Here is a 22,127-nt window from a genome sequence, read left to right on the forward strand (position 1 = left end):
AGGGACCCATGGAAGGGCCAGGAGACCCATGGAAAGGCCAAGGGACCCATGGAAGGGCCAGGGGACCCATGGAAGGGCCAAGGGACCCATGGAGAGTGGTGAGTTTCTGAGTTCCAGCTTTACAAACTGGAGGCCACGTGGGTCTCTCAAGACGGGTCCAGAGAAATTCGGAGCTCCTTCAGGGTCGTCCGTAGGGTCTCTTCCTAGGGACGCCTAAGCTGGGTTTCAAGGGCAGGGGGGCGGGGGAAGAGGGGGGTAGGCGCTGTCCGGCCCACGCTGGTGCTGAAGCGCCACCCCGACCTCCAATAGCACCTCCTCGAGGCTGGGGTCCCCGTCGTGACACCGCAGGTCGCTCTAGAACTGACCACGAGGTGGCACCATTGCTCCAGCCAGCTGCTGTGAGGTTGAGACTGGCCCTGCGGATGGGGATCGCTACGGGCGTCCCGGGAGAAGATGGGGCAAAGAGGAAGGGGGCTTCCCCAAGTCAGGTCTTGAGGACTTTAAAACCAAAACATCATGCCTTCTCTCCTACCCAGTCACACTGATAGCTTCGGTCTAGACTACTAGCCCAGATTCCCTAACCGGGATAGAGCGGTGCCAAGCCTCGCCCACCCTCCACGCCCCTCCTCCCCATCATTTTCACCTGCGCGCATGCGCTCATTCGTTCCGTGCCCCTGGCCCGGACTGGGGTGGGGTGGGCGGGGCCTGGCACGGATGGGGGTGTGCCCCTGGGTTCTGATTGACAGCCAGACTGAGCGGCCGGGACGGTCCCCAGCTCCCGATCCGGCGGGAGGGAGGGGGGAGGGGCGGGATTTCCTGCGGGAGGCGCTGAGCCGGCCTTGGAAAAGGAGGAGAAAGGGGTGGGGGGGGGCAGTGGGAGCCAGCGTCCAGTGTGCCAGGGACCGAACTGAACCAGCCGGACCCCCGGCGGGGGCATCCGGGAGAGGTGAGACTGCGGGGTTTGAGATGGGGTCAGCACCTTTGGGGCAGACACAGACTAACTTTTCATGCGGGATCGACGAGTGCCTCCATCTCTCCGCTCCTTCCGAGCTCTTCGCGCCCCCTCTTTCATCCCACCCCCCTTCCCGCATCTATTCCTCCAACTCTTGGCCCCGCTGAGTCCCTCTCGCTGCTTTGTTCCTGGGTTCGGCCTGGGCTGGACTCGGCTGGGGGGGGGGCGGTTGTGCGACGCTGGAGGGGCATTCCGAGGGGCGGGGGAGCCAGGCGACCCCAGGCACTGCCAGGAGCGCCCTCCCACTGCGTGGATCGCGGGCCCCGTGGAGGAGTGACCTCCGGCTTGGTCTAGGGACTTCTGGGGAATGAGAGGTTCCCCACCAGGGCCCCAGGCCTGCCCGGGGCCCCTGCCACAAGACTGCTTACAAATCCGCCAGCACCGAGGAACTGACTTGAGATGTTCTGCTGTGAAGCCCAGGGGTTATAGTTTCGGGTTCGGGCTTCAAGGGGCCTTTGACCAGCAGTGCCCCTCCTCTGGCTTGGTTCTCTGCCCAGCTTCTCCCTCACCCCACACAAGCGGTGACGAAAGGTCAGCAACAGGTGTAGAAGTACAGCTTTTCTGTCCGGCAGGTAGAGCTACCAGAAATGGAGGGCATAAGCCCCCTACTTTACCCCTAAACCTCAGTGGGACTCGGGAATCCACCTATTAAAGTGAAGCCTACGTAGTAGGTATCTGGCGACAGGAGCCTTAGACCAGGAGTGACCCCTGCCCATATGCCTGTGCCACCCTCCCAGGCCCCACCTCCTGGCCTGCCAGTTGTCTGTGGGTGTCAGAGCCTGGGGCTGTGGAGAATGGGCTGCTGGCCCTGCCTGCCCCAGTGTGTCGTGCTGCCAGGGCCCCTCCTGTCCAAGGTTGAGGTGCTGCCTGGGGCCCCAGTGACTCAGCCTCCCCCTCCCGGAATGCCAGTGGCTCCCTCCCCACTCTAATGAGCTCAAACCCTCCACGACTTCCTTGGACTGGAGCGCTCCAGAGGTCCTGTCCTGCTCATTCCCTGTGTCCTGTTTCCCATCTGTGGCCCAGTCTTGAGCCAAGGCACTACGTCTTTTCCAGACCCCCAAGACTAGTCCACCGCTGTTGTCGGATTCTCAAGGGAATGCTGACTGCTCTCTGGGCAGGCATCAGTGCTTGTGAGCCAACCCAGGAAGATTGGTGGACCCAGTCCCAGCCTATCCCAGGCCAGTCGGAAGCTGCAGGCTGATCTCCATCCAGATTTCCACATAGCCTCTACCCCCTCCGAGACTGGCTTTCCTGCTTGTGGTGGCAGTTTGTGGAGCACCTTGAGGGAATATATCAGCACCTGACAACGATCCCACTGTGTAGGACCCCAGATGTGCTCCCCCAGGACCGGGAGCCCTCCAAGGGGCTAAAGCATGGCTCACTGACACTCAGTTGAATCAGTCTCCCTGCCTCTCCCTGGACTGAGCCCAGAGCCTGGCCTAGTGGCCAGGATGGGTCGTGAACAGGACCTGATCCTTGCCGTTAAGAATGGAGATGTGACCTGTGTGCAAAAACTGGTGGCCAAGGTCAAGGCTGCAAAAACAAGTGAGTACTTGGTGGGGTCACCATCCAGGTGAGACCCACCTCTGTATAATGAAGCTACAAAGAGCTGCTTGTGGGGGGGGGGGGTTGTCACTGTGGTCTGCAGACCTGACCTGTGAAAGGAGGGCTGTCTAGCTGTGCCTCTGTGGGAGAGCCAGAGAGGGTGGTAGGAACCTTCTCTCCCCCACCCCCACCCCCACCCCCCGCACACCCATCCCTTCCCACCTGTATTGTTGAGTGTCTCTAGTCAAGTTTCTTATCATCCCGGGGCACATAGGTCTTGACAGCAAAATAAGAGTTGAAGTACGTTCATTCGCATGTTTTGATCAGCTCCTATTTATTAGGTGCCATTTGTGTCCTACTGTGGACTGTGCTGCTGTGTCCTAACTAAGCTCTGGACCACAGGGGCAAACAAAACAGACCAAACCTTCAGCCCTTGGAGTTGCCTGCTAAGGAGGTGGCTTTTCAGATGTGTTTTTTGGCACAATGGGATTTTGGCTATGGATTGGGAAAGACTGAATAGAGCGCTGTACCCACTCACAATCCCGTATGCACACTTCAACCAGAGTATCTGTGGTTATGCCTAAATTTAATGAGGATGTCTAAAATATCTTTTTTTAAAAAGAGGGGTTATAAAAATAAAAAAAAAAGAGGGGTTAGGAGCCGGACATTGTGGCGCACACCTTAAAAATCCCAGCGCTCGGGAGGCAGAGGTAGGAGGATCGCCGTGAGTTTGAGGCCACCCTGAGACTACATAGTGAAGTTCAGGTCAGCCTGGGCTAGAGTGAAACTCTACCTCAAAAACCAAAAAAAAGATAAGGAAGAGGTTGGTTTTTTAATGTTGTTTGTTTCTTTGTTTGTGTGTTCTGGAGATGGAACTCATGGCTTTACACATGTTAGGCAAGCGCTTTATCACTGAGGTATATTCCCAGCCCCAAAAGAGAATTGTTTTCAAGAAAAATTCAACACCTTCTGACCATTACTAAATTTCATTTCCCCGTGGTTTATCTGCTTGTGTTCCTTGGGAGTGTGTGACCAAAACTCATTTTATAGAGGTTTCTATGTGTTGAGGACTCTAACCCTGACAGGGCTGTGTGGGATGGTTGCATGAATAACCACACTGAGCCCCATCTCTCAGGTCTCCCTGTGGTGAGACTCCCTCCCCCAGGAGAATAGAGCTCTTGGACTTCAGGGTGAGTTCTCTGGGTTGTCTCAGGAAGCCACTGGGCTCGAGTCCTTGAGATCCTAGACTAGCAAGTGTTTTTTGCTTCTAGTCCTAGTGCTGGAGCTGTTTCCCGAGGGGAGGGTCTTCTCTGGAGCACTAGGGCTCTAACCCCAAGACACACCTGGGCCCTGTGCACAGGAAGAAGTCCCCAGGCTACCTGAAGACATCTTATTATCCCCACCCACACCTTGGAGCTTGGTTGCCAAAAGGAAAGACGTTAATGGCGTGCACCCACCTGCACTGCAGGGCGGAACCCAAACATGCTGGACTCCAGCCCAAGATGGAGCTGTGGGCCGAGGTCCCTGTGCCCTGGGGAACTGGACAAGGGTGAACAGGGCAGGAAGAAAGTGATGAGGAGATTCCCAAGGGAGGGCCTCAGGCCTAAGTGGGAACCACTCTCCCTCTCTCTCACCTCTGTGTTGTTCTTGGACACCAGCCCAATGGGGCCTTGGTCACACTGCTGCTGGCCTCATAGACCTGCTGCCTCAAAGTGAGGCCCACTGGAGGGCAATGGGAGGGGTCAGAGCCTGGTGGCGGGAACCTATCGTCAGGCTTAGAGGTTCCAAGAGGGTTTCCTGTATCACGTAGCCAATGTCTAGGAAGAAGAGGTCCCTTCCATTCTATCAGTCCAAGGTGGGGACTCACCTGCATAGGGTACAGGTACAGGATGACAGGCTGGAACCTTCTTGTGAGTCCCTGGCACCATGCCTCCCTTCTTTGTCCTTTGAGAAGCAGGAAGACTCAGCTAGTGACAAAAATGAGATCACAAGGTGACCTTTACAAACCTTAATGAGTTTAGGAAGTAGTGTTACCCCCTGGCTTCCCTGTAAGATAGGAATTTTTGTAGCCAGTATACAGATAAGGAAAGTGACACCCAAAGGTTACTGACCTGCCTAAGGTCACAGATTCTGTGGGGAGAATTGGAGATAGACCTGTGTGGGTGCTCCCCCTGTGCCCTGTGCTCATCTCCACTGATTTCTGTGCATATCACAATCACCTAGGCATGGCTCTGCTTGAAGAGCTTAGATTCCCTGGAACCCCCTGTCCCAACTTAAAATTATCAGAAAGGGCCTGGGACTGTGTGATGACAAAGTTATAGTTTCCAATGTCATTCTCGGAGAGGGATGAGCATGCCTGCCATGCCACTGAGCAGCAAAAAAACTGCCAGAGGGAAGTATCTGGGCATATTTTTATTTTTAAGTTTTTTTTGAAGCAGGGTCTTGCTCTAGCTCAGGCTGACCTGGAATTCACTAGGTAGTCTCAGGGTGACCTCGAACTCACGGTGATCCTTCTACCTCTGCCTCCCGAGTGCTGGGATTAAAGGTGTGCACCACCATGCCCGGCCTGGGCATCCTTAAAAAAAAAAAAAATTTATTTATTTGTTTGGGAGAGAAGAGGCAGATAGAGAGAGACCGTGGGCATGATAGGGCCTCCAGCCACTACAAACAAACTCCAGATGCATTCGCCAGCATGTGCATCTGGCTTATTGTGGGTACTGGGGAATTGAACCTGGGTCCTTAGGCAAGTACCTTGACCAGTAAGCCATCTCTCCAGCCCTGAGCATCCCTTTATCCCTCCTGCCAGGCTGTCTAGAAGTTTCTAGTTAGTGGCTAGTGTTCCCTCAGCCTCTTCCCTCTGATGTCAAACCTGCGTTCCAACCCCCTCCCAGGTCCTTCAGGAACAGGTGGCTGAGAGGGGAGGGATGCTGCTGCCCCAGCCTTGCTCCTTCCCTCCCCCCCCCCACCTCCTTTCGGAACTCTCCTTCCATGGCCAGAGGAAATGCATGGGCTGGGGTGGCTGGCTGAGCTCACATCCTTTGCTCGGGCTTGAGTGAGTGGTGACAGAGCCTCAGAGCCAGGCTGGGGAAGAAGGTTGGGTAGCAGCGGAAGTGCCTGGAGCCACTGCCAGGAACCAGGACCCTCCACCCTCCTGCCGGTGTCTCCAACCCAGGGCCAGTCATATTGAACCTCTCCCTTACCACCTTTCCGGCCATTGTTCTAGAAAGAACAGAGCCACCCAGACTGGCCCTGCCCCTGTTCCTGTGTCCCTCCAGTCCACGTTGTCTGCTCCTCTCCGGAAGGGACACATCCAGCTGCCCCATCCCAGACCGTCCGTTGGCAGGCTCACAGAAGGGTGGGCTGGCTGAAGGACTCTGAGTCTCTTCTCTGTGGACCTCATTGTCTTGTTGGTTGAGATTCGGAGAGAGCAGCGCCCTGGCCAGCCAAGGTCACCCAGACAGGGAAGAGCAAAGCCTCGTTTGAACCATGCACTTCCTGCTTCCTGAGCTCTGTTCTTTCTCCTGCCCCAAATGGTTCTGTGTTACAGGGCCTTTCAAAAGGGATGAGAGGAGAACTGGGATCTGTTTCCTCCCAATGTCCCCCCACACCCAAACCTCTTCACTTCCCTGACCCTCCGTGGTTCTGTCCGTGGTTCTGTACTTGCCTTTGTGGTATAGAGTCCTTCAGCTCTGCCCTGTCCCTTCCCTCCCCATCCCTGATTCCCTCCCTGCTGGAATGAGGCCCTGCCTTGCCCAGGCTGCTAGGGTATTTGGGGGCCCACCAGGGCCTGAGGGGCAGGCCTGGACCAGCATGCTTGGCACCCTGCCCAGGCTGGGCTAAGCAAGGCCCCCCCCTTCCCAGTGGGGTGGGTTCTAGCAAGACTCAGGGGCCACCTATGACAAGGCTTTCTCCTCCTTCCCCCATACCACAAGGACCACTCCCACATGGCCTGGCTATTGCTGGACCCTCACCTGCATGCATCCTGCCCAAGGGAGGCAGTGCCCGCAGCTCCTCTGCCCAGGCCCTGGATCTCTGAACCAGAGCCTGTGGGTGTTGAATCAGTGGGTGCTCCCCAGGTAGCCAGAGACCCACCAAGATCCAGGGGGACAATCTGGGTACACAATGCCCCTCTTGCTGTAAGATAGCCTAGTATAGTAAGGACTGCTAAGTGATGATTTTTAAAATATATATTTTTTTTTTATTTGAGAGATAGAGAAAGAGGGAGAGAGAGAATGGGCGCACCAGGGCCTCCAGCCACTGCAAACGAACTCCAGATGCATGTATCCCCTTGTGCATCTGGCTTACCTGTGTCCTGGAGAATTGAACCAGGGTCCTCTGGCTTTGCAGACAAACACTTTAACCACTAAGCCCTCTCTCTAGCCCCTTGATGACTTTTTTTTAAATCATAGTTTGTAGGTGACAAGAGACAAGCACCCCTGGGGACAGGTTCTGGGGTCAGCCCTTTTCAGAGGATATAGCCCAAGAGGTTAAATGACCTGCCCCACACTTAAAGGCTGGCACATGCAGAACTAGGGCCAGTGTAGGTATGTCTGGTGCTGCCTTGCCCACCAAGTTTCACTCAGGGATGCCTGGGGCCTAGCTCTAGCAACTCCTCTCCTTAAGTACCCAGGGCCCCTCTCCTTACCCCATCCCCCTCTCCTTAGCCTAAGAGGACAATGTGACTCTCTCCCTGAGCCATTCAGGCAGGAATGCCAACCATGCACCCCGTGGGCCTGTCCCATCGAAGGCGCGTCATGCCAGTGCCCCCTCCCACCCCCTTTGGCTCTATAAACAAGCTGGGCTGGGGCCCCAGGGAAGTGCCAGGCCAGTGCTGCAGTGGCTCCCCGCATTCGCATTCAGTGCCCGTGAGCTGCCAGCCCATGAGTCAGTCCGGGAGCCACAGGGACAGGACCAGTGAAGGGTCATGGGCCAGGTGCTCTTCTGCATACCAAAAGGTCAGCTGGTCTGGGAAGGTATGGTGGAGAGAATGCCAGGTAAAGGTGTGGGTGAGTACACATGATGTCATGTACCCTGATGCCTCTGCGTCCCCCCTTGCCTCCTCTCTCCCCCCCCCCCCGCCCCCCAGAGCTCCTTGGATCCACGAAGAGGCTTAATGTCAACTATCAAGATGCTGATGGGTGAGTGTGTACGGCTAGGGGTAGAGTCCTGGGGCCGCCAGACTCCCTTCCACTCAGACTAGGCCCTTGAAGTCTATTTACTAAGATCTCCAGGGCCTGCCTGTGGAGGGCCAGAGGGAGGGAGGGGATCCTGCCCACCCACCTGCCTATAGAGTTAGCCCTGAGTGAGGGGAGGGGCCCACTTGTGTCAGATTCCCCCTGGGCCCCTTTTCTCCCTGGAGGATAGGAGCTTCTGGGCTCCTGCTCCCACGGCCCCCTCCTCTGGGCCAGCTGGGGGGGACGCCAGACAAACAGGCTTCTCAGCTGAGACACTAAGCCCTTTCATGCTGTGGCCCGGCTGCTGTGCGCTCCCACGGCAGGGTTGGCGGGCATAGGGGGGCAAGTAACCCATCACTGCCGGCCCCCAGAATGAGCCTGGGTGTGGAAGACCAGGACTTGCAGGGGGCGGGGGGGGAGACTACGTGCTGACACCCCCTACTTTGTGTCCACTGCGCCAGATTCTCCGCTCTCCACCATGCTGCCTTGGGGGGTAGCCTAGAGCTCATAGCCTTGCTGCTGGAGGCTCAAGCCACTGTTGACATCAAAGACAGCAATGGTGAGGTCCCAATGTGCCCTCCAACATGGGGAAGGCAGGGCCCCACCCCAGCCCCTGAGACCAGAACTAACATAACGATACTAACAGATACGGGGGGTCCCTTCTCTCAGGCTTTGATTCTGGGAGAAGTGGGTGGTACTTACTGCCCATGATTCAGATGAGGTTCAGAGAGGTCACAGCACTGGCCTGTCCTGAGGTTTCCAGGTCATCCCCGTGTGGCTACCGTGGGAACTCTGATTTCAGCCCTGTATCTCTGCATTTCTTTCTGACCAAACCTGGGGAAGCCTCATAGCCAGGACGGCTGCATACGCTGCCCAGGTCCCCTCACCAATGCCAGCCCAGGACCTCTCTCTCACCCCACTCCTCCTCCTGCTAGGCATGCGTCCCCTGCACTATGCAGCCTGGCAGGGCCGCCTGGAGCCTGTGAGGCTGCTGCTGCGGGCCTCTGCTGCCGTCAATGCTGCCTCGCTGGACGGGCAAATCCCTCTTCACCTGGCTGCGCAGTATGGGCACTATGAGGTGGTATGTGAGCCTGCCCCAGGGACATGGGGACAGGGAGCCAGGCCGGGGCCTGGGTCTGGCAGACCAGACCCCCTTACTCGGCTCCTCCTACCCCTCCAGTCAGAAATGCTCCTCCAGCACCAGTCTAACCCATGCCTGGTCAACAAAGCCAAGAAAACACCCCTGGACCTGGCCTGTGAATTCGGGCGGCTTAAGGTGAGGCTGGCAGACCTGGGGTCCTGGGTACAAGATATCTGTGGGGTCTCAGGAGGAGGCCCTGACTGACTGCAGGGTACTACAGGTGGCCCAGCTGCTACTGAATAGCCATTTATGCGTGGCTCTGCTGGAGGGAGAAGCAAAAGACCCATGTGACCCCAACTACACTACACCCCTGCACTTAGCTGCCAAGAATGGTCACAGAGAAGTCATCAGGTATCCCAGGGGACTCACCCAATTTCTCAACCCTTTCTGTGGGCTCATTGGTGCTTAATCGGTGCCCACCTGCTGCCATTTTCATCCTTGCTTTCAGTCTCTGACCCCCCCAGTAGTCAGTTTCACCCCCTGCCCACCACAGGCAGCTCCTGAGAGCTGGGATTGAAATCAACCGCCAGACCAAAACCGGCACGGCACTCCACGAGGCTGCACTGTACGGCAAGACCGAGGTGGTGCGGCTGCTCCTAGAGGTGGGTGTGGGAGCCTGGTCACGTCAGGCAGACACAGAGCCTCCATCATGTGCCAAAACCGGCGGGGGAGGCCTGGGCATTTTTGCATGGGCAGCAGGACAAAAGGGCCTGCTTCCTCTGACTGATGTTAAAGCCACATGGCTGGAGAGCAGACCCAACTGGTTCAGATCCCAAGTCTGCCTCTTATTAGCTCATTCTTGACCTGGTCTCTAAAACTCTATTTTATCGTCTGTGTGATCTGAAATTGATAACAGTACTCCCTTCTGGGTGGCTGGGAGGATTAGAGGAAAAGCGACAGGCCAAGTGCTCAGGATATGCTCATATGACACCATATACCCCAGGGAGGTGTGGATGTGAACATCCGGAATACGTACAACCAGACAGCGCTGGACATCGTGAACCAGTTCACCACCTCCCAGGCCAGCCGCGAAATCAAGCAGCTACTGCGGGGTGAGTGTGTATGAGGACGAAGACCCAGTGGGGATGGGGGATAAGGGCTGAGTGAAAGAAGGGGGTTGTCCTTGAGACCAGGAGGATCAGGACATTTATCTGATGCCTGCCTTGCCCCTCCTCTTAGAGGCGTCAGGGATCCTGAAGGTCCGAGCACTCAAGGATTTTTGGAACCTCCATGATCCCACGGCTCTCAATGTTCGAGCAGGAGATGTCATCACGGTGAGGGGCCCCCATAGCCATTCCTTGAGAATGCAAACAAAGCCAGGCATGGTGGTGTGGTAGGAGGATGGCTGTGAGTTCGAGGCCACCCTGAAACTATGTAGTGAATTCCAGGTCAGCCTGGATGAGAGCAAGACCCTATCTCGAAAAACCAAAATGAGAGAGAGAGAATGAAAACAATTGTTATGACTTACTTGGGTACCTGCTGACCTGTCCTTATATACTCTCTAATTTAATTCTTTCCAAATCTAGGCAATGTAGTTACCATTATCTTCTTTTTTAAATTTTTTTTTCATTTTTATTTATTTGAGAGTGACAGACAGAGGCAGAGAGAGAGAGAGCAAGGCAGATAGAGAGAATGGGTATGCCAGGGCTTCCAGCCACTGCAAATGAACTCCAGATGTGTGTGCCCCCTTGTGTATCTGGCTAACGTGGGTCCTGGGGAATTGAGCCTCCAACCGGCGTCCATAGGCTTCACAGGCAAGTGCTTAACCACTAAGCTATCTCTCCAGCCCACCATTATCTTCTTAAAAATATTTTATTTATTTATTTGAGAAAGAGGGAGAGAATGGATGTGCCAAGACCTTTAGTCACTGCAAATGAACTCCAGATGCATATGCCACCATGTGTATTTGGCTTATGTGAGTACTGGAGAATTGAACCTGGATCCTTAGACTTCCCAGGCAAGCACTTTAACCACTATACCATCTCTCCAGCCCCCATTATCTTTTTTTAAAATGTATTTTTTTAACTTATTTATTTGTAAGCAGAAAGAGAATGGGTATGTCAGGGTTTTTACCTGCTGCAAACAAATTTCAGACGTATGCACTACTTTGTGTGTCTGGCTTTACATAGGTACTAGAGTATCAAACTTAGATCATTAGGCTTTGCAGGCAAGCATCTTAACCACTAAGACCTCACTCCAGCTCCCCATTATCTTTTTTTTTTTTTTTTTCAAAGTAGGGTTTCACTCTAGTCCAGGCTGGCCTGGAATTCACTATGTACTCTCAAGTTGGCCTCGAACTCACAGTGATCCTCCTACTTCTGCCTCCCCAGTGCTGGGATTAAAGGCATGCGCCACCACCATACCCGGCACCATTTTTTGAAACATTTTTGTATGAGAGAGAGAATTGGCACACCAGGGCCCCCAGCTACTGCAGTCAAACTCCAGACACATGCTTCTGCTTGTGCACATGAACAACCTTGTGTGCTTACCTCAGCTTATGTGTCTGCCTTACGTGGGTCCTGGAGAGTCGAACATGGGTCCTTAGGCTTCGCAGGCAAGCACCTTAACTGCTACGCCAACTTTCCAGCCCTGCATTATCATATTGTACAGATGACAAAAGCCTAGAGAAGTTTAAGTGAGTTGTTCAGGGTAACACAGCTAAGCAAACAGTAGAGCTAAGACTGAAACACAGGCTTCTGCTTGTACCCACTGTGGCACAAGGGGATTGGGCTGGCTGCTGGCAGCAGGGGCCAAACATGGGCCACCACAGGCATTAGAGGCAAGCTTCGTGGGGAAGAGTTGGACCTGGCCTGCTGGACTGTGACTACAGGGACAGCCACCATCACTTGCCTGGTGTAAGTGACCACTCTTTCCACAACCTGCAATAGGTGCTTGAGCAACATCCAGATGGCCGCTGGAAAGGCCACATCCATGAGAGTCAAAGGGGCACAGACCGTGTGGGCTACTTTCCCCCTGGCATCGTCGAGGTGGTCAGCAAGCGGGTGGGCATCCCCGTGTCCCGTCTCCCCTCTGCTTCCACCCCACTGCGGCCAGGCTTCTCCCGGACACCACAGCCTCCCATTGATGACCCCTTGCACTCTCTTACCTATGGCCAGCTCCCTCGGATGGGCCTCAGCCCTGACAGCCCAGGTACATCCCCCCCGACACACATCCAGAGGGCTTCACTGGGCACTGGCAAGTTGCCAGTCAGCTGTTAGCAGTGCTAACTGAGGCTCTGACCCCTGTGCTTCTGCCCCCTGCAGCAGGTGACAGGAATAGTGTGGGCAGTGAGGACAGTGTGGGCAGCATCCGCAGTGCTGGCAGCGGGCAGAGTTCCGAGGGCACCAATGGCCATGGCACTGGCCTCCTTATTGAAAACGCTCAGGTAGGAGAGCGGGCCACTGGCATTGGGCAGGGGCCTACCCTCTGCCAGTTTTTCACATGCTAAGAGGGCCCCTTCTCTGTCTCCAGCCACTGCCCTCGGCCAGTGAAGACCAGGTGCGAGTGGGACTGCAAAGCCCATCCCTGGCAGGTAGGAAGGGTGAGTGGAGCTGGTACTGGTGCCCGGGAGGAGGCTGAGACCTTGGCGTCTTTTCCAGCCACCCCTGATTCCATTTCTTTCACCCTTTGAAGACAACCTGAGCCACCGCCCTTTGGCCAGCTACCGCTCTGGGGAGGTCTTCACCCAGGATGTGAGGCCAGAGCAGCTGCTGGAAGGAAAGGTGAGGTCTCCCTGGAGACAGATACCCTTTGGGCCTTAAAGGACCATGAAGGACTTTAGAATGGATTTATATCCACTTAGGCCCTGCCCCTGAGGAGACGGGGACCAATGGGAAGAGCCTTTCCTCAGCAGGCTCAGCTCACGCTGCCTCCCCCACCCACCATCACCCCAAAACACATGCTCGTGTGCACACACACATACACACTTACTCACCCCCAAACCCTCCCCTACCTCCACAGGATGCTCAGGCCATTCATAACTGGCTAAGTGAATTCCAGCTGGAGGGCTACACTGCCCACTTCCTGCAGGCTGGCTACGACGTGCCAACCATCAGTCGCATGACACCTGAGGTAGGCGCTGCAACCAGCCAGTGGAAGGCCCCGTGGGCAGAGGAGGGTCCTGATGCCTGTGCTCTGTGTGGCAGGATCTGACAGCCATCGGAGTGACCAAGCCTGGTCATAGGAAGAAGATTGCCTCGGAGATTGCCCAGCTTAGCATCGCCGAGTGGCTTCCCAACTATATCCCGGTGAGCAGGTGGCCAGGGTGGGGACTTAAGTCTCTTACCTAGGTCTCTGGAGGGCGCACTTCCTTTCTGGCTTGGGGAAGGCCACGTCTGATGGTGGCGCTCTTCCAGATGGACTTGCTGGAGTGGCTGTGTGCGCTGGGCCTGCCACAGTACCACAAACAGCTGGTGAGCAGTGGCTATGACTCGATGGGGCTGGTGGCCGATCTCACCTGGGAGGAGCTGCAGGAGATTGGTGTCAACAAACTAGGTAAGGACTGCCCTGAGGCTTCCTTGGTCGGACCCTCCGCCCCACGCCCCTGGCATCTACACGAGAAAGGAAAATCTCGGGTTCTGGGTGGCGGGGATGACCCTTCGTGGATCCAGCTCACCTTGGTGCTTCTGTCTACCCTTCCCCCAGGGCATCAGAAGAAGCTCATGCTGGGCGTGAAGCGACTAGCAGAGCTTCGCCGGGGCCTGCTGCAGGGCGAAGCCCTAGGTGAAGGTGGGCGCCGGCCGGCCAGGGGTCCAGAGCTGATGGCCATTGAAGGGCTAGAGAATGGGGACGCTCCAACTGTGGCTGGCCCACGCCTCCTCACCTTTCAGGGCAGCGAGCTGAGCCCAGAGCTACAGGCAGCAATGGCAGGGGGCGGCCCTGAACCACTGCCCCTTCCTCCTGCCCGTTCTCCCAGCCAGGAGAGCATCGGCGCACGCTCACGGGGCTCTGGGCACTCACAGGAACAGCCTGTCCCCCAGCCCAGCGTTGGAGAATCTAGCGCCCCACAGGAAAGGAACCTCCCAGAGGGTACAGAGAGGCCCCCTAAGCTTTGCTCCCCACTTCCTGGCCAAGGATCTGCCCCTTATGTTTTTATGTACCCCCCGGGCTCACCCTCTAGCCCAGCCTCAGGACCACCTCCTGGTGCACCCCTGGCCTTCTCTTACTTGGCTGGTTCCCCAGCCCCTCCTCCAGACCCACCCAGGCCCAAGCGCCGGTCCCACAGCCTGAGCCGCCCTGGCCCTGCCGAGGGTGAGTCTGTGGGAGAGGCCGAAGGGTCAGTGGGCAGTGCCTTGGGCAGTTATGCCACCCTTACCCGGCGACCGGGACGCAGCACCCTTACTCGGACCAGTCCTAGCCTGACCCCAACTCGAGGGACCCCTCGCAGCCAGTCCTTTGCCCTCCGGGCCCGTCGTAAAGGGCCCCCGCCTCCACCCCCCAAGCGCCTCAGTTCAGTCTCTGGTCCCACGGAGCCGTCTTCATTGGATGGGAGCACAGGGTCCAAGGAAGGGGTCACAGGGCCCCGGAGGAGAACACTGAGTGAACCAACTGGCCCCTCAGAGCCCCCCGGCCCTCCCACCCCTGCTGGCCCTGTGTCAGACACAGAAGAGGAGGAGCCTGGCCCTGAGGGGACACCCCCATCACGGGGCAGCTCAGGGGAAGGGCTGCCATTCGCAGAGGAAGGTAACTTGACTATCAAGCAGCGGCCAAAACCAGCTGGCCCCCCATCCCGAGAGACACCTGTGCCCCCTGGCCTTGACTTCAACCTCACAGAATCGGACACTGTCAAGCGGAGGCCTAAATGCAGAGAGAGAGAGCCGCTCCAGACTGCACTGTTGGCATTCGGGGTGGTGGGTGACACTCCCAGCCCCTCTGGCCCCCTGGCCTCCCAGACCCCCTGTGAGTCCCCCTCAGCTTCCTCCAGCCCCCCTCAGCCTGAGCCCAGCAGCCTTCCAACTCAAGAAGCCCCAGCCCCTCCTCTGAGCCCCGTAGCACAGCCCCCCGAGCTTCCAGGGCCCTGCGCTGGGCTGGCTGTGGAAAACTCAACAGGCAGCCGGCTGAGCGTGGAGACTGAGCCAGCAGCGGCCCCTGCCACCCTCCTCAAGGTGCCTGGAGCAGGTAGGAAGGGAGACTTGCACAGAGGGAGGAGGCACTCTGCAGTGTCATGTCTGGCTAAGTCACAAGCTAACCTTTTTGTCTCTACAGGAACAGCACCAAAGCCTGTGTCTGTGGCCTGTACCCAGCTGGCATTTTCTGGCCCAAAGCTGGCTCCCCGGCTTGGCCCCCGCCCAGTGCCCCCTCCAAGGCCTGAGAGCACTGGATCTGCGGGCCCAGGCCGGGCCCAACAGAGACTGGAGCAAACCAGCTCATCCCTGGCGGCTGCACTGAGGGCCGCTGAGAAGAGCATTGGTGCTGAGCAGCGAGAAGGGTGAGCCGAGTTCTGGGGAGGGAGAAAGGGCTGGTGTGGGAACAGCCTCTCCCTTGGGTCCTGAGAGCACTGGTGGGAGGCACTGCACGCAGAGGCTTCGGCTTCTAAGGGGATGTCAGGGCCTAAGTTTTCAAGTGGCCTAGATCTGATCTGTAGATTCCTAGCGACTGTCCCTTATCCCTGAGCCTCAGTAAACTTATCTGTCAGGAAGAGATGGTGACCCCAGCTATCAGGGGGATTGTGAACAGTAAAAGATGGATGGATACTAAGTGTTTAGGGCCAGAGACAGGCTCACACGGCTCCTTCCCCGCGCCAGCGGGCTGCAAGCACTGGCCTAACCTCATCAAGTCCTCGCCTCCCTCCAGCCCCCCAGGGACCTCCACCAAACACATTCTGGATGACATCAGCACCATGTTTGATGCCCTGGCTGACCAGTTGGATGCCATGCTAGACTGAGCAAGACTAGCCTGTGACTCCGTGTCCACAGTGGCCTGCCAGCCTTCACTACCTGTAACCCATCATGGAAGAGGCCTCTACCAGCCAAGGAAGAGGCAGCTGGCCGATTGGGCTGAAGTATCCCGCGCCAGAAGTAGCTGAGGGGACTTGTCCAAACCTGACTAGCTGAGGGCCTCTGTTGTGTGATGACCAAGCCCCTCCCATGGAGACTGCAGCTGCACAGCCGTGCCACTGGCCAGGGACCCCGGTGAGGACTTCTCTCCTCTAGGAGGAGGCAACGACAGGGCTTCTGGGGTACTCCTACACCTTCCTGCCCGGTGTCTCAAGTCCCTGTGCCAAGGGAATGCCTCTGGCTCCTTGCCAAGCTGCCCTGGTGCTCTGAGAGGCCGAGGAGGCAGTGCAGTTGGCTGGTCCCCTCCCCACAGGTGTACATAGGATATGTAAATACACAGCAGAGGCCTGTCCTCCAGGGAGTGGCCATGCTCGTCAGTTCCTGTCCCTGCTCCTGCTAGCCCATACTGGGAGGCAGTGAGATTAACAGATCTCCAATGTCCAAACTTTTTCAACTGTAAATATTATTTTTCAAGCAGACAGAAATGCTTATATTTTAAAAGGAATTTATTCTATCTATTAACTGCTTAAGAGGATGCAGTGGAGGAAGGCCTTTACACAACAACAGAAGCACCCACTGCCTACCTCTAGCTAGAGGCCTCATCCAGTTGGCCCAGGCCCAGGCTCTGTAACCATTAACCTCTTCCCCCGACTAACACTAATGAAAGTGCCATACCACGTGATTGGGCTGTGTTTGGATCTGTGCAGCAGACCTCCTCCAAGTCCAGCAGTCTCCCCTCAGCCAGACCTGAGGGCACCCACCAGTGGAGAGGGAGGAAGGCTAATGTCCTCTTCCCTGCCTTCAAGGATCCACTCAGTGCCTCAGCCCAAGGGTGGGTTGGGGGGGGGCTATGGTTGCTTTATAGATTGGCCACAGGTTTTTAAGCAATTTACAATTTTAATATAAACCAGTCAACATTCATTCCCAAAAGGCTCATTTCCAGTAAAAAACAAACAAAAAAAAAAAAAAAAAAACACAAAATCAAACAACAACAAAAAACATGACAGTAAAAACTCCCAGAATGAGGAACAGGGCAGGGCCACAGGGAGCCTGGGCTATGTTCCCCACGGCTGCCTTGTGGCTGGCTGGCGCAGGCACAGGAAGGGGTTTGAAGGTGAGGTGGGCTCTTCTCCATCTTCAGGCCCAGAGGGAGAGGAGTTCCTCAGTGCCACACCCAGGCCCTTGCCGCAGGAAGACCAGGGTGTGGGTGGTAGGATGGACACAGCATCTCCCACAGCAGTGGCTGATGCCTCAACAAAGGCTCAGGCTCCCCCATGCTGTGCCATAGATGCAGAAGGAGAGGGCACCAGGTGAGAGGCCCAAGGGTCCCACGAGGGAGGGAACGAAGAGCCCCTCTGCCAAGTGCCTGAGGTTATACATTCAAGAGTGCCCCTGGCAGAGCCAGGGAAGAGCTAGGGTAGTCCTATCAAGCCAAGGCCCTGGGCTAGCTTCTTCCTGGTCGCCAGTGACCAGAGCCAGGTCTCCAATGCCACAGGACACAAACACAAACCCTGAAGCATTCATGTTACCAACTTTGCAGACTCAGGAATGGGTCTGGCTTTAGCCCAGAGAAACCAGGCAACTATGGCCGCCATGGCCAATGGCTCAGAAGGGAGAGTTCATGCCCAGCTTAGTCTCAAACTGTAGCTTCTGTCGCTTCTGGTAGCGGACGCGAACCCTGGTGGAACAGGAGATAAAAAGAGACACGTTGGTAACTGCACTTGGAGGCTAAAGCCTATGTGCCAGCCACTTGAGAGGCTGAGGGAGAAGGATCACAAGTTCAAGGCTGCCTGGACCACAGAATGAGTTCAAGACCAGCCTGTTCTGCTTAGAGACCCTGACACAAAATAAAAATTTTAAAAAAGGTGGGGGGGGGGCAGGAATGTAGCCAGTGGTGGAGTGTGCTCTAGGTTCAATCCTCAGTACCAAAACCAAACACAACAGGTTGGCATAAACCCTCAGGGGGTGGGGCAGGATGCCAACAAGGTAACAAGTTTAAGGAACAAGCCTGGGCCCCAGTAGAAGTGCCCTGCTAACAGCTCACCGAATCTCATGCAGCTTTACGATCTCATTGGTAACCACCACAAGGACCAAGGACAGGCAGCCCAGGAGCCATGTCAGCAGAGGCACGTCCTCCAGGCCAAAGTGGACACGGGTATCCGTGTGTGTCCACAGCTGCAGGTCCACAGCTGTCTGCACTACCTGACCCAGGAGCCTGTGGGCAGAGAACAGCCCTGTGTGAACTCCACGTCATCTTGCTTTCTTCACCAAGATGACTGTTGGACCTTGGTCTCCCTCCCTCCCGAAATCCCAGCCCTGTCCCGCAGCCCCCTCCACCAAGCGCTACTCACACCACAGGCACAGTCACTGCCCACCAGAGGTTTGTCAAAGGGCTCTTTCTCCACAGAGGCTTAGTGCGATGCACATGGGTAACGGAGATAAAGACTAGAAAAAATAGCCGACAGGGTGTCAGACTTCCCTCTGGCCCAATGCCTCCCATTTTGAGGCATCCCCAACCTTCAGTCAGAACCCTCACCAGTGTGCAGGACAATCAAGGCAGCTGTGAGCTTCTGGGCAGACAACAAGCCATTGGCAAAGTCCTCAAACCAGGCCGGGGCCCTGTGGTCATTGCTGCCAAAGCAAAACAGAGTCAGCCTCTGGTGGAAGCTCAGAGAAGTGGGCGGGGCAGGAGAGGACTCCCTCAGGCCGCCCACCTGCGCAGCATGACTGAGGAGCAATTGGTGAGGTTGCGGGCCTGGGCGCTGTCACAGAAGCTCTGCAGTGTGAAGCCAAAGCAGATGAGGCACGAGCTGATGGTGAGGCTGAACTTGAGCAAGAAGCAGAGCAGGAAGTAGTGCTGGGTCTGTGGCACAAGGGAGGACGGTTACTCCCATGGTGAGCAGCCCAGCAGGCCCGGTACCTGGTCAGGCTTCACACGTTAAACAAGCTCTCAGCACTGGTCAGGCTGGGCAGGTGAGGCCCAGGGACCACACTCCATTCACTGCCACCTCCGCAAGCCGACGATCAGCACTCCAGACCTCTACAGAACCTTCCAGATTAAGCCACTCCCAGCCCCAGCCCTCAGCTCCTCTGAGAAGCACGGCTCCTCTCGTGTGCCGTACTTACCTTCTTAGGAATAGAGTGAAGGTTTTTGCCTGTTGCCATAGACATGATAGAGCTATGGGGTGGCTTCCCCAGCAGAGAAATGCTGAAAGGCAAGAGTGAGTGAAGACACTGTGACTGGCACCTTTGCCAATTCTCAAGGGAAAGTCTTTAGAGAGCCTTGAGTGAGGTGAAGCCTGCTAGATGGGTGGAATGAGACAATGGGATCTTGCTTCAGTGTCTCTACAAGAGAAGGCAAACCCTAAGCCATCCTGCCTGGGAGACCCACTGACACCCCAGCCCCATCTGCCTGGGCACAAAGTTGCTGCCAGACCTCTCACCTGAGCAGAGGGTAGCAAAAGCAGGACAGCCACAGGATGTCTGTGGTACTTAGGAGTGGTGGCAGCTGGACCAGGCAAGAAAGGAACTAGGCCAGGAAAGAAAGCAAGTAGATATGAGCAAATTAATATGACCTTAAGGGCCCCAGGGCTGCCCTGCCCTTGCCCTAACAGAAATTCTAGCTGAGAGGAGATGGGAGGAGAGAAGACATCTACCAATGGAATCATCTCCAAAAGCTCAGGGTAGACAGAGGCTCTGGGGACCCCTTGGCTATGATAATACCCCGAACTCCTTCCTCAGGTACTCAACTGTCCTGTACCTGAAGGAGCAAGTGATGAGGGTCAATACCTGTGCGGGCCCTGTCTCACCTGGATAACCACAAGGGTCAGCTGGCACTGCAGCAGGAAAAGGAAGCTCTTACGAATGCCGTAGGTAGCATGCCGAGCCTAGGGACCGAGAAGGACAGATTATGGCTCAGACCTGCCCATAGGTGAGGCCCTCCAGCCAAGCTTTAGCCAAGAGCCACATGCCCAGGATGCTCCTGTGAGGAAGGAGCAGAGACAAGTCCAACTGCCTGGGGAAGCTTCGCGTGGTTCCCACAGACAAGAAGGCAGGAAGCAAGAGGAAGGCAGGAAGCTGCCCCAAGCAACCCCTGTAGCCCTCCCCCCTCCACAGGCCTGAGTCTCACCTGCTCAATGAGCCTGATGATGCTTATGGTCTCCTCCTGGCGAAAGGTCAGGGAGCAAGGCAGGCTATTGAGCTGTCCTGACAGCTGCAAGGGAGAAAGGCCATCCGAGGCCTGGGCCATGGTGGTGCTGGTGGCATATCCAAAGGTCTCCCAGGAGCAGCGGGATGGATACAGGGGATCCAGGGCAATGCTGCTTGGTGTAGAGAAAGCCACCCATGAGCTCATTCCGCATAGACCCCATCTTCCAAAGGACCAAGCAGCCCATCCTTCCACCACACCCCAGTGTCTGGTCCCAGCCAGGTCAAGATCAACCATGGCATATGCCTCCAGCTACTTGCAGGCCCATGTGAGGACAGAGAGAGAGGTCAGCCCACCAACCCCAAGCTCTGGCCCTGACCTGATATCACTCTGGAGGAAGAGACAGCTGTTCCTCAGGTTGGCAGAGCTGCCCAGGCAGCAGGTCACCTCCCCATACTCCTGCATGATCTTTATCATCTCACACATGGCTGCAGGCAGCAGGAGGATAGAGTCAGGCAGGCAGAGCCCTGTGTGGGCACCAGTGAAGATCCACAGCCAGAAGAGCGGGACACAGCAGGGAGTTGGCCCTTCTTCAGAGCACCACCACCCAGCAGCATGATCATATGAACACGGTCACCTCTGACTCCATGGAGTGGGCATGCCAGTGCCATGCCACTAGATACCCCGTCAGCCCCATCCCAGGTTCCCCCACTCCCTGCTTGGGAAACTTCATCCCTCTGAGCCTCAGTGGCACCAACCCTCACAGCTCAGTGAGGACCACACCACTCACTCTCAGGGGTACAGTCAGTGAAGAGAGGCACCAACAGGGGCACGTTGTCAATGTTCTGCAGATGGGGCCTCACTTGGTGGATGCCTCGGGGCAGCTTGGCCTGGAGAAAGCAGAAATGCCAGTAGCCTTAGGATGGAGAGCAGAATCCCTGCACTTACCTGCCCTCTCTCCGCCCTTCTCTTCTTGAACCAGCTATGGGCACTTCAGGGGCACAAGAGACAGATCACATCATACCCGGTTGCAGTCCTCCAGGAAGCTGGGGATGTCACTGTCTGTAGGCTGGAAGCTGATGAGATCTGAATGCCCCTCCTCTTCCAAGAGAAGGAGCCCTTCCGCATCATCTCGGGACACTGGAAGTGAAAGTGTATCCCTCACCTTGGGCCAGCCTTCTAAGGAGGCTTTTCCTTGTCCTGAAGGTGGCACACAACTTCCTGACTCCAGGTCTCCACTCCTCCTTGCCCACTGCTGCTGCCCACAGGGATATAGGGGCCCTTTCCCAAGGTAGTATACTTATATGAGGCTTCCTAGCTGTAGTTCCCAGGAGGAGACCCTCCCACACCCACCCCATCCCCATTCCAAGCAGCTGCCCTCACCCTGATTAAGGTCATCATGGAGGGAGCCTGCATGGCTGGGGCTAGAGGGAGGGATCTCAGAACCAGGTATGTCACCATTGGGAGTGAGGGAAATGTGGCAGTTCCAGCCAGTCTCTAGGCCCATCTTTTCTGCAAATACCTGTAAAAGACAGATGGCAATAGCTATATAGGCCAAAAGTCCATGGAGAAAGGATCAGCAGTGACAGAAGGGGAGAGCTCTCCCTACCTTGCTTTTGAGCTCATCCTCCAATGAGAAGTAGACAAAACGGATACAGGCGTTGACCAGCCCATCAATGAGACGCACGATGTCCAGCCGGGCCTGGTACTGGGAGGACACCATGCCCATGAAGATCTGACCGCTCAAGGCCTGCATGCAGTCTTCCTTCTCCAACACCTCCCCGATCCCTTCTTCAGCCAGGCACAAGACACAAAGGCCAGCCGGCACATGACAAGACAACCAGGACAGCCCAGTCAGGATGAGGAGGAGCCATCAGATTCCAGAGATAGCCCAGGGCCACACACACAGAGGCCTCACCCAAATCAATCAGCACATGGGCCCCAGGGGACCACACACAACCACGCAAATGCACACACAGCCAAGATACATAAAAGAGCCAACAGACACAGGAGAAAAGACAATAAAAGGTACTGTCAGTCAGGTGGCCATCCTAGGGAGCCAGGCGGGCCGGCTCTGCTCCTGCCCAGCCTGCTGCAGGCCGGGGGATGCTCC

General features: G+C 56.2%; 2 protein-coding genes across 12 annotated transcripts in view; one reads left to right on the top strand and one right to left on the bottom strand.

Annotated features, from left to right (window-relative positions):
- The first annotated feature begins 827 nt into the window (after positions 1 to 827).
- Positions 828 to 16,549, top strand: Caskin2 (CASK interacting protein 2). Of its 3 annotated transcripts, none has more exons than XM_045158132.1 (20): positions 828 to 946; positions 2,066 to 2,557; positions 7,644 to 7,695; positions 8,193 to 8,290; positions 8,667 to 8,812; positions 8,912 to 9,007; positions 9,093 to 9,223; positions 9,366 to 9,474; positions 9,816 to 9,924; positions 10,052 to 10,146; positions 11,761 to 12,022; positions 12,136 to 12,257; positions 12,344 to 12,413; positions 12,506 to 12,594; positions 12,833 to 12,943; positions 13,018 to 13,119; positions 13,228 to 13,366; positions 13,517 to 14,989; positions 15,077 to 15,299; positions 15,665 to 16,549. In XM_045158132.1, the coding sequence occupies exons 2-20, from the start codon at positions 2,464 to 2,466 to the stop codon at positions 15,753 to 15,755; spliced, it is 3,612 nt and encodes a 1,203-aa protein (XP_045014067.1). In that variant the 5' UTR covers positions 828 to 946; positions 2,066 to 2,463; the 3' UTR covers positions 15,756 to 16,549. The 3 variants fall into 3 exon arrangements, with proteins under 3 accessions (XP_045014067.1, XP_004655240.2, XP_045014068.1); XM_004655183.2 differs by having other exon boundaries at positions 12,344 to 12,404; XM_045158133.1 differs by lacking the exons at positions 828 to 946; positions 2,066 to 2,557 and adding an exon at positions 7,398 to 7,512.
- A 279-nt stretch (positions 16,550 to 16,828) lies between these two features.
- Positions 16,829 to 22,127, bottom strand: part of Tmem94 (transmembrane protein 94) — a 41,915-nt gene continuing 36,616 nt past the window's right edge. For 7 of the 9 annotated variants that reach the window (XM_045158126.1, XM_004655182.2, XM_045158130.1 and 4 more), the window contains 14 exons: positions 21,624 to 21,805; positions 21,398 to 21,536; positions 21,039 to 21,154; positions 20,805 to 20,904; positions 20,394 to 20,502; positions 19,997 to 20,186; positions 19,677 to 19,754; positions 19,311 to 19,396; positions 18,994 to 19,075; positions 18,582 to 18,730; positions 18,404 to 18,498; positions 18,219 to 18,312; positions 17,912 to 18,082; positions 16,829 to 17,545 (listed from right to left, as the gene is read on the bottom strand). In XM_045158126.1, the coding sequence (XP_045014061.1) occupies positions 17,473 to 17,545; positions 17,912 to 18,082; positions 18,219 to 18,312; positions 18,404 to 18,498; positions 18,582 to 18,730; positions 18,994 to 19,075; positions 19,311 to 19,396; positions 19,677 to 19,754; positions 19,997 to 20,186; positions 20,394 to 20,502; positions 20,805 to 20,904; positions 21,039 to 21,154; positions 21,398 to 21,536; positions 21,624 to 21,805 (1,664 nt within the window). In that variant the 3' untranslated portion in view covers positions 16,829 to 17,472. The remainder of the gene's footprint in view (positions 17,546 to 17,911; positions 18,083 to 18,218; positions 18,313 to 18,403; positions 18,499 to 18,581; positions 18,731 to 18,993; positions 19,076 to 19,310; positions 19,397 to 19,676; positions 19,755 to 19,996; positions 20,187 to 20,393; positions 20,503 to 20,804; positions 20,905 to 21,038; positions 21,155 to 21,397; positions 21,537 to 21,623; positions 21,806 to 22,127) is intronic. The other 2 variants (XM_045158124.1, XM_045158131.1) reach the window with 1 other exon arrangement.

The sequence above is a fragment of the Jaculus jaculus genome, chromosome 9 (genome assembly GCF_020740685.1).
Source record: "Jaculus jaculus isolate mJacJac1 chromosome 9, mJacJac1.mat.Y.cur, whole genome shotgun sequence".
Taxonomy (NCBI): domain Eukaryota; kingdom Metazoa; phylum Chordata; class Mammalia; order Rodentia; family Dipodidae; genus Jaculus; species Jaculus jaculus.

Bases quoted from the DNA above. Each gene is read 5' to 3' on its own strand.
- Caskin2 (XM_045158132.1), top strand. From the start codon at position 2,464: ATGGGTCGTGAACAGGACCTGATCCTTGCCGTTAAGAATGGAGATGTG. The intron at 8,291-8,666 runs GTGAGGTCCCAA...TCCTCCTGCTAG, and splicing joins TGACATCAAAGACAGCAATG to GCATGCGTCCCCTGCACTAT. The intron at 9,008-9,092 runs GTGAGGCTGGCA...AGGGTACTACAG, and splicing joins GTGAATTCGGGCGGCTTAAG to GTGGCCCAGCTGCTACTGAA.